The sequence below is a fragment of the Hippocampus bargibanti genome, linkage group LG13 (genome assembly GCF_051943395.1).
Source record: "Hippocampus bargibanti isolate YZ-2025 linkage group LG13, ASM5194339v1, whole genome shotgun sequence".
Classification (NCBI taxonomy): Eukaryota; Metazoa; Chordata; class Actinopteri; order Syngnathiformes; family Syngnathidae; genus Hippocampus; species Hippocampus bargibanti.
Genome location: NC_142746.1, coordinates 3,784,891 through 3,795,174, shown reverse-complemented (window position 1 = coordinate 3,795,174; position 10,284 = coordinate 3,784,891). Strand labels below are relative to the sequence as shown.

Here is a 10,284-nt window from a genome sequence, read left to right as displayed (position 1 = left end):
AATTTACATTTCCTGAATAAAACTGAAAACCAGGTTGCAATATTGATTGCGTTTATGATTGTACAATTGTTGGATATTAGCCGACTGTTATAATTCGACACTGTGGCGTGACCACTCAACTGTTTAAAGGACAACCAACATCACTTTTTTGTTTCCTTACTGATATCAGAAAAATGTTTTATAGCATCTAAAATACCCAAAACACACAGTATGATATTTTTATTCAAATGCAAAACATCAATAAAAATGACTTAAAGTGTCCAAAATCTGTAAAAAATTGAGCTGCGAATTGGGCATTTTCAGAAAGCCCCGCCCCCAGTTTGTGACGTCACGCCAAGACGTCTTGCATTGCTGGAGAATCAAAATAAGAAGCTTCAGATTCGGAGAATATGCTTTCTTGTTACACATCCAGTTATGAATATGATTCAAATAGTTCTGAAGAGGAAAGCATACATGTTTGCAATCGATGAAAGAATTTATCCCGTGCCATTTTGACGCAACATTGGGGGGAAATGTATCACCAAAACAGGGGCAGAAAATATCGAACATCCTCGTGTGAGGAATTAATCGGCCCGTTTCCACAGGCTGATAAATTCCTTCTATGGAGCTTGGTCGCCCTTTTCTGGCGGCTTTTTGGTGCAACACAAGGTTTTCACACCAAACAAGTACAGCAAAATACATTGACGTGATGGACGGACTACTACAATGTGTCCTTTTTTTCGGTCAGGGGCGTTCCTTCAGTGACGTCACGTACGGACTCGTCACCAACTCAAAAACAAGACTTCCGGAATATTCAGCGCAAATCTTAAAATGTAAAATATAGCTATATGCTGTGGAGTCTTTGTAAAATGCGCTCAGTAGAAGTCATTTGAAGCCATTTTACAAATTATGGACATAACTTGTCCGGAGACGTCGGTTGTCCTTTAACTGAATGTAAAGAGTGCATCGCCACACAGCGCTATACTTGATTACAATGGCAAAGGCCATTTCACGGAACAATCTACAATGCAATCTTAATGATGACATAATCTACTTTAATAAAGAGATAAAAGCGATGCCTGTTTGGGTTTTCAAAACCATACAGTGAGCCAAGCCAAGCAGTCAATAGATCAATAAGTTGTCAATAAGTATTTTTAATATTCATGCACTTTTTCTGCTTTTTCTGCTTTGTCTTTATCTTTCAGGACGTACAGGACATTTCATCAGAGCAATATTTTTGACCAGTCTGCTTTTTATACTTGCTCATGTCTGCTTCCAGACAGTACTATACACCTATCCTCCTCTAAACACTGTAATTGCTGATAACTGTTCGCACATGGATATCATAACCACCCATATTGGACTGTCCAGGTATGTCAGCACGATTGTGTATGTATGTATATTTATATATATATAGATAGAGCGTGTGTGAGCGTGAGAGTGTGAGAGTGTGAGCATGTGTGAGCGTGTGTGAGCGGTTGAGCGTGAGAGCGTTAGGGTGTGTGAGTGTGTGAGAGTGTGAGCGTGTGTGACCATGTGAGTGTGAAAGCGTGAGAGTGTGTAAGAGTGAGATTCAGCACCTGCAGATTCACCTCTCCTAATGTTTCTTCCGTTGTCTAAAACAAGACAAACAACCAAGAATAAAAAAAACAAATATTTTAAATTGTATTTTTTTCAGTGTCTCATGGAAGAGTTCATTGGATGTTTTTCTTGTTTTATTCCTCCAAGACTTTTGAGGGTTACAAAAAAATTAAATGAAATGCAAACTTGTTGCCATTTGCATGGGCTTCTTTCCCTATTCTTGCAGTATTCAAATAGAACGACATAGCATGGTGCGCATGTTGGAGGAATAAAATATACTCAGATGTAAGCCCATTGAAAAGATGTTAGAACATTGTTCGCAATTATTGTTTGTGTGTGTGTGTGTGTGTTCTATAAATTTGAATATTCTTGCTTTTGTGTGTTATGTACAGTCTACCTTAAAATCCAATATTTGAACACACAATGTGAAGAAATTGTCTTTTCTTTAGGCTTCCACTGAAGGATCCTTGGACTGTTTTGCGTCTTCTGAGTCCTGACCTTGTGCTGTGTGGAATATCTTTGTTAACCATCATCCTTTGTAGAAGATTGGTCACAAATAGAGAAATATTGGTTGGAGCCAATATTACAACAGTAAGTTGTTGTCATTTATTCCTTTGTTTTTTCTCTGTTCTCTGCAGCTCGGTCAGCCTTGCAAACAAGAATACAGTGAGACCTCAACTTACGAACTTAATTGGTTCCCAGACAGAGTGTGTAAGGCGAAAAGTGTGTATCTAAAAAAAAAAAATTCCCATAGGAAACCATTAAAAGGGGAATAATCCGTTCCCGGGTTTCCATAAAATATACTTTTCAACTAAATAAGCCTTAAAACTACACACAACCTACCTTATCCTATGTATAATAAATGTGCTATTGTATTGTAATGAAAGAAATACACTGCACTTTATAATAAAGTCACTTTATTTACATTTGTGATGGTCATTGATGGCTCTTATTTGACACCTGTTGCTTTCTGACTTGTAAGGTCTTACGAAACTGAGGCATCACATTATCATTCATCATGTTGATGATTCTCATGGCCTTTTCTGGATGGAACTGTTTAATAAAAGCCTGCACATCAACTGTTGAATGGCCTGCTTCTGATTGTCCTCTTGAAGGCAAATCAAATTCTCTGTGTTGATGACCTAATTATGGTCAGCAACAAGCTCCTCGATGTCATCTGCATTCACTTTGAGTCCCGTAGGTGCTGGCAGAGATTTTAGGACAACAAAAGGCGCGAGTCCGATGATTCCACGGATGCGGAATAAAACGCAACAAAAGAAGGTGGGCGGGGCGAATAAAATGGCACACTCGCGTCTAACAATCACCTCGTGCAAAACAAACTGTTGGATTTGCCAGCACAAGACATAGCGATGAACTTTCGTAGTAATCATGTCACTGGTGAGGTGACAGTGACTCGTTGAAATTAAATGAAATTGAAGTGTTGCGAGCGGCGGCCACGCCTGAGCTGTCAACTCGCACGTGACAATTTAGCGTGACATTGACACGCTGTTCCGGTGTGTGTGAAAACACTAGGTCTGATTGGCTTACAATGACACATGACTCTACCCTTTAGCCAATCACAATCACTTCTATCGAAACTTGACAGCTGTTCAAGTGTCGCACCACAGAAACGTTGGCAAGTGTTTTTCCCTGCTCATTCAGTTAGACAATGCTATCCAAACAGCCTAAAGTCATAAGAAGTCGTGCGCTATTCTCGAACCTGAACGCACCCGAAATCTTGGATGACAAACAAACAGAGCAGAGTAGACGTGTACGGCTGGTCATTTCTTCAATTTATTCATAGTAACGCACCACATTTGAACTGAGGCTGAACACGAGGCTGTGGTGTTTATTTTCCGGTAGTAGTAAAATTATCAGCAAAAAGCTCCAAGTAGGCGATCGACGTGTGCATTCAATGAGAAGGGGTATGGAAAGTAGCGCCGGCTGGAGCGCTGTTCGGTCGTGTGCTACAGGCCGAAGATAACTTTCGCCAGATCCGAAGTTCGTGTGCTTGATGGACCGGCCGTGGTGTGTGTGTATTATGAAAATAGTGTTTATTATAAGGCTTAATTTTCATAAATTTGACGTTCGTATGATGAAAACTTCGTATTATAAGGCGTTCGTAAGTTGAGGTCTCACTGTATGTACTTGTCAGAGATATGACCATCAGACACTGACGAAGACTCGGAACCAGAAATATTGTCTTTTACTGCCGGCAGGAAACGAAGTCATTCATGACAGACACCTGATTTCTGCAGTTTTATGCCAAGCTATTTATTGAGAGTACGTACATGCAAATTAAAGTGATACATTAGTAAAACATAGTTTTCTTGATTAGAATACCACACCTCTTGAGTTCTAAGCATGAACAGCTGTAAGCAATAAAACATTGTGTTTTCCATGAACTGATACATTTGTAACCTGGCTAATGAGCTCTTCCTGTGAAGGAGTTTGAAGTCCTAAATTACTTCTGTGGTAAGGAGTTTCCCAAGTCCTAAATTCTGTGCACGGCCATATCTCCTAGATGAAGATGACAGTTTAATTTGTTTTGTCTGCTGACCTCAGATTGACCCCTGGTTTTCTGGGCTTCAATTGTGTATTCGAGTCACACATGTTGACTAAGCATATAACAGCATGAAACTTTTAAATATGATAACTACTTATTCTCTAACAGTTCTTCACATAAAAAAGGCGGCAAATGAGGCTCATTGTGGTTTGTCATGCTAACTTCACTGACTATTTTGGCAACACAGTCATCCATACAGGCCTCACACATTTGGAAAAAATGTTCAAATGGTGTGAATTGATGACAGCTCAGCATTCAATACAGTAATCCTAATTTGTCTGTCTGGGAAGCAATTTACTCTCTGACGAACACCCCCCTGCACACAATTGGGGAATATACTTTCTGACTGAGTGTCTGATTTGGCATGGCGGCATCAGGTGCAAGTAAAGTGAGCACAGGTAAGCCCAAGCAAGGGCTGTGTGCTCTGCCCTCTCCTTTACACTCTTCAACTGCATTACTTCCAAGCCTTATCACAGCTCTAAAAGATACAGCCTACAATAGTAATTTTCTGCTTTTCTGGGGTTTTTGGACACACACAATGGGAGTAGAATCATGTTTTAAACTACAATGAATTACACGTGTGAAACAAATGAAATTAAAGAACACACACTGTTTTTACCACTGTAGTTACTTATTTCAAACCATAAACACTTTAAAGCAAAAATGAGTGCATCCAAAAGATAGGCTGCCAAATTTCCTTTCGGCTTTTCCCCTCAGGGGTCGCCACAGCGAATCAATGTCCTCCATCTATCCCGGTTTTGTGCATCCTCTTCTCTCACACCAGCGACCTTCATGTCCTCTTTGACCACATCCATAAACCTCCTCTTCGGTCTTCCTCTCGGTCTCCTGCCTGGCAGTTCAAGGCTCAGCATCCTTCTCCCTATATAGTCACTTTCTCTCCTCTGGACATGTCCAAACCATCTCAGTCTGGCCTCTCTGACTTTCTCTCCAAAGCCTCTAATATGAGTTGTCCCTCTAATGTACTCATTCCTGAACCTATCCAACCTGGTCACTCCCAAAGAAGACCTCAACATCTTCAGCTCTGCTACCTCCAGCTCTGCTTCCTGTCTTTTCTTCAGTGGCACTGTCTCCAGTCCAAACATCATGGCTGGTCTCACCATTGTTTTATACACGTTTCCTTTCATCCTAGCTGAAACCCTTCTATCACACATCACACCTGACATTTTTCTCCAGCCGCTCCAGCCTGCCTGAACACGCTTCTTCACCTCTTTTCCACACTCTCCATTGCTCTGGACAGTTTTGGGGTCAACTGTCCAGTACTTAAAACCCTCCACCTTCTTTATCTCTTCCCTGTAGCATCACTCTTGCACTTGGATCCCTCTCATTCACACACATGTATTCCGTCTTGCGGCGAATGATCTTCATTCCTCTCCTTTCCAGGGCATATCTCCACATCTCTAGTTTCTCCGCCACCTGTTCCCTGTTCTTGCTACAGATCACAATGTCATCTGCAAACATCATGATCCAAGGAGATTCTTGTCTAACATCGTCTGTCAGCCTGTCCATCACCATAGCAAACAAGAAGGGGCTCAGAGCTGACCCCTGGTGGAGTCCCACCTCCACCTTGAATTCCTCAGTCATACCGACAGCACACCTCACAACCGTCTTGCAGTCATGATACATGTCTTGTACCGCTCTGACATACTTTTCCGTCACTCCAGACTTCCTCATGCAATGCCACAGATCTTCTCTGGGCACCCTGTCATACGCTTTCTCCAGATCTACAAAGACACAATGCAATTCCTTCTGACCTTCTCTGTAGTTCTCTATCAGCATTCTTAAAGCAAACATTGCATCTGTCGTACTCTTTTTTGGCATGAAGCCATACTGCTGCTCAAAAATGTTCACTTCTGCTCTTAGTCTAGCTTCAACTACTCTTTCCCAGAGTTTCATTGTATGGCTCATCAACTTTATTCCTCTGTAGTTAGTACAACTCTGCACATCTCCTTTGTCCTTAAAAATGGGCACGAGTACACTTCGTCTCCATTCTTCAGGCATCTTTTCACCATCTCAGATCTTGTTGAATAACCCAGTCAGGAACACCACCACCACCTCTCCAAGACACTGTTCAATACATTGTAAAAATGAAAATTGTAAAGAGCAATACATTGGTGAGACTAAACAAATTCTCAAAAAAAGACTTGCAGGGATAATACTAGTGGGCCTCAATTTGCAGTACATATGCACCTAAAAGCTAGCAACCACTCATTTGATGACAATGAGGTGAAAATCTTAGCGAAAGAAAATCGATGGTTTGAAAAAGGAGTAAAAGAAGCTATTTTCATAAAACAGCAAACCCCTTCACTAAATCGCCATGGTGGGGTGAGGTTCAATTTGGATCATTCCTACAACCGACTTCTTAGGCAACATAGGCTTAGTTATGCTCATGAGATGATACCAGATCAAATGGGGCAATCAGGCCAATCGTAGACCTCATACTCAGGCAGGACAATAGAAGTAATCAGTCAGGACAATAGAAGTAATCAGTCAGGACAATAGACGTAATCAGTGTAGCCGCAGGGAGTAGTCCTCCGCTCCCCCCAACTGGAGAGCAGGGACCAATCATAGCAGAGTCTGGCACCGCCACGTCTGGACAGTAGGGATATATATATATAGGGCCAAAACTACCAGCGAAAGATTTTAGTTTGCTGACGAAGCCTCTTGGATACGAAGCGAAACGCCCAACACCTTCAAAGAAGTACAGATGACGTCTGAAGAAACCTTCCCATCGATACCACTGTCGTTCTTTTTTTCCTTTGTTGTCCACTGTAGTTCTTTGAAGGTCTATCACACACAAAATTATATCATATAGGATGAGTGTGTCCTTTCATTCCACAAGACATGGAGTCACCATCACGCCTAACTACGCAACAAACATTTAGATGAGAGCCGTGCCATAAAGAAGTCGCAGCGCAATATAGGTGACCGCAATCAAACAAAACATAGGTCTTCAATGAGGTTCATTGGAAGGGCATTGATTCACTCACCGACACCATCACAGACTAAACGTTTCTGCGGAGAACACCGTACCTACCAGGACTCGGCGGTGCTTTTCAAAAACAAACTATGGATTACTGAAAACATAAAAGCCCTCCTGAAGGAGAAGAAGATGGCTTTTGTGTTGAGAAACAGAGAAGTGCTGAATGCTTTGCAGATCCAGCCGAGGAGAAGGATCAGAGCAAAAGACCTACAGGATGAAAATGGATGATCAGCTACAGGCCAGTAATGTCACTGGTGTCTGTCGGGGCCTAAAAACCATCTCAGGCCTCAAAAGCCCAAAGATATTGACATTGATATGCAGATGAACTAAACCGGTTTCAACCGGTTTGATCAGACGTCTGTCCCTCCCCCAGATCCACGAGCACCTCTTTCAGCTCCACCTACTATCACTGTGGACCTCATCTCCTCCCATCCTTTCACGACTTGCTTACAATAGCAAACAACTGTCCTCCCAACCAACACCACACCCAAACCACCAGTATGCCTCCTGTTTCCTGCCTGTCTGTCACGATAGCGCAGGTGGGGAACCAACTGAAAAGGATGGAGGTGAGGAAGGCAGCTGGTCTGGATAACATCAGGACCTGCTCCAACAAGCTGTGTGACATTGTCGAGCATATGTTCAATCTGAGCCTGAAGCTGGACAGAGTTCCACATCTGTGGAAAACTTCGGCCTGGTCCCTCCACCCGATGGACCTGTTAACTGGTCAAATATAGCCCTAGCTAGTATATAGTGAATATAGTGAAATAATGTCCTGTTTGACTTAAAAGCCCCCCACCCCCATACGTTCTTCTATTTGTTTAAAAGTACTATTAATAAATACCCTCCTTCTTTGCCATACTTTGAACATAGATCGAAGAAGAAGAAACCAATGACGAGGGTGAAATTGGTCAAGAATCAGAGAATGAGGATGATGAAACATCGTTTTCTGGTAATACCACTCAGGAGTTTTCTACTGCAACCTTCGCCAAGCAACTGGCTGAGCGTCTAAAGGCTGTAGTCTGTAAAGTACTGCTGGATCTTTGGAGAATCTTTGCAGTTAGCCTACTCGCTTTGGCTGGTAGGTCCTCCATTCACCGTCTCACTTGCACATACAACGATAAAGATGCTAAGAGAAAGAACAATGATAGCACAATTTAATGCTTACTCACTTAAGGCCAGAAACATATTTCGACTCTTTAGTACAAGTACTTGAGTATTTAGTATCTGAAAAAGTGTGGAATAGAAGAGGTTTGTGAGAGAGGAGTCTGTGCTTTTCCTCTTCTGTTTTTGTCGATGAAGCTGCTGTTATTATATTTCATGAAGAATAATGAAATTATGAAAACTAAAATTTGTTGGACATTTTAATTGATGAAATTAAAATGAAAAGCTATTTAGAACAAAAATACTAATTGAAAATACACGTTTACAAAACTAATGTGACGTTTTTTGAGTCTTGCAATAAACAAATCGCTTGCATAAAAAAATGCTGAAAGTAATAAACACAAAATTAAAAAGAAGCATTACTCAAAAATAAAATAAAAATACTCACCTGGGAAAAACTTGCCACGGGAGACAACTGGCTAGGAAATTAGCTTCCGTGTGCACAGTTTGATTCCGCACCTTCCGGTGTGAACATGTTCTCCGGGTACTCGGATGTCATGCTAGGTTCAAGGAAAACCGACATAATTTTTTTGTTTCCTAACTGACATCAGAAAAACGTTTTATAGCATCTAAAATACCCAAAACATGCAGGCTGATATTTTTAGTCAAATGCAAAACACCAATAAAATGAGCTTGAAACTGGGGAGAGTCAGAAAGTCCCGCTCCCTTGTTCGTGACGTCACATTAGGATTGGCCCACCCACAAACTGCCTTGCTCCAGAATCAAAACACTGGCTTCAGAGAATTCAGAATAGGAGAAGATGCTTTCTTGTTACTCATCCAGTTATGAATATGATTCAAAAAGTTCTGAAGAGGAAAGCATAAATGTTTGCAATCGATTAAAGAAGTCTTTCCGTATCAATTCGAGCCATCTGCAAGCGATAAAACCAGTGAAAATCTGGACTCCGATGTAGCAGCCCAGAAAATGCACAAGATGGCGCACAAACGGTGTTTCATCCAGTATATAGAGCCGCTTATACGAGCCGTAAAGCTGCCCGTGATTGGTTAAAATCCGTGGTAGAAGACAGAGGGGTGGGTTTTACCCCTACAAACACAAAGGAGACCGCCACAATTCGAACAAGCACACGAACATCAGAGATGTTGAGACGAGAGAGAAAGCTCCGACAGCGCTACAGAGCAACAAATGACACGGAAAGTGGATGTTTGTCCGGTCGGTTTGCTCCACTAATATGGCGATTGCTCTCTTTCACCAGGTGAGCTCACAGTTAGCATGCAGTGTGACTAAATGAGTAAACATGCATCAAACCTCCGCCATCAGAGCGCCAAATTGCTAACTTTGGTTAGCTTCCTCGTTCAGCGCGAGTCTTAAAACGTAAAATATAGCTATATGCCGTGGAATCTTTGTAAAATGTGGTCATTCAAATGTGGTTAATGGAGCCCTGTGTGATTATGAGCAAGAATGGTTGTTTTTCTATGTGTGTCTTGGGTGGAAACAAAGTGCGGATAGGCTCCAACTCAACCCTTGTGACGATGAGCCAAACAGAAAATGGATGTTAAAAAAAAACACACAAAAATGAAAACGAACCAATTTGAAGTCAAGTAAAGAAAAACCTTAAAGGACAACCGACGTCTCCGGACAAGTTGTGTGCATAATTTGTAAAATGGCTTCAAATGACTTCTACTGAGCGTAGTTTACAAAGATTCCACCACATATAGCTATATTTTACGTTCTAAGACTCGCGCTGAATATTCCTGGAAGTCTTGTTTTATAGTCCTCACCCTACGTCACTGAAAGAACGCCCCTGACCGAAAAAAAGGACACATTGTAGCAGTCCTTCCATCACATCAATCCTGTACTCGTTTGGTCTGAAAACTTTGTGTTGCAGATTTTGGACACTTAACGTCATTTTTATTGGTGTTTTGCATTTGACTAAAAATATCATACTGAGTGTTTTGGGTATTTTAGATGCTATAAAACGTTTTTCTGATGTCAGTTAGGAAACAAAAAAGTGATGGCGGTTGTCCTTTAAAGGACA

The 10,284-nt window shown here is 41.5% G+C and overlaps 1 protein-coding gene across 1 annotated transcript in view; it reads left to right on the top strand.

Moving 5' to 3' along the window:
• piezo1 (piezo type mechanosensitive ion channel component 1 (Er blood group)) overlaps positions 1–10,284 on the top strand; it is a 106,864-nt gene that overhangs the window by 3,539 nt on the left and 93,041 nt on the right. Inside the window, 3 exon segments of the mRNA XM_089011746.1 lie at positions 1,185–1,350; positions 2,010–2,151; positions 7,998–8,205. Of these exon segments, the coding sequence (XP_088867872.1) occupies positions 1,185–1,350; positions 2,010–2,151; positions 7,998–8,205 (516 nt within the window).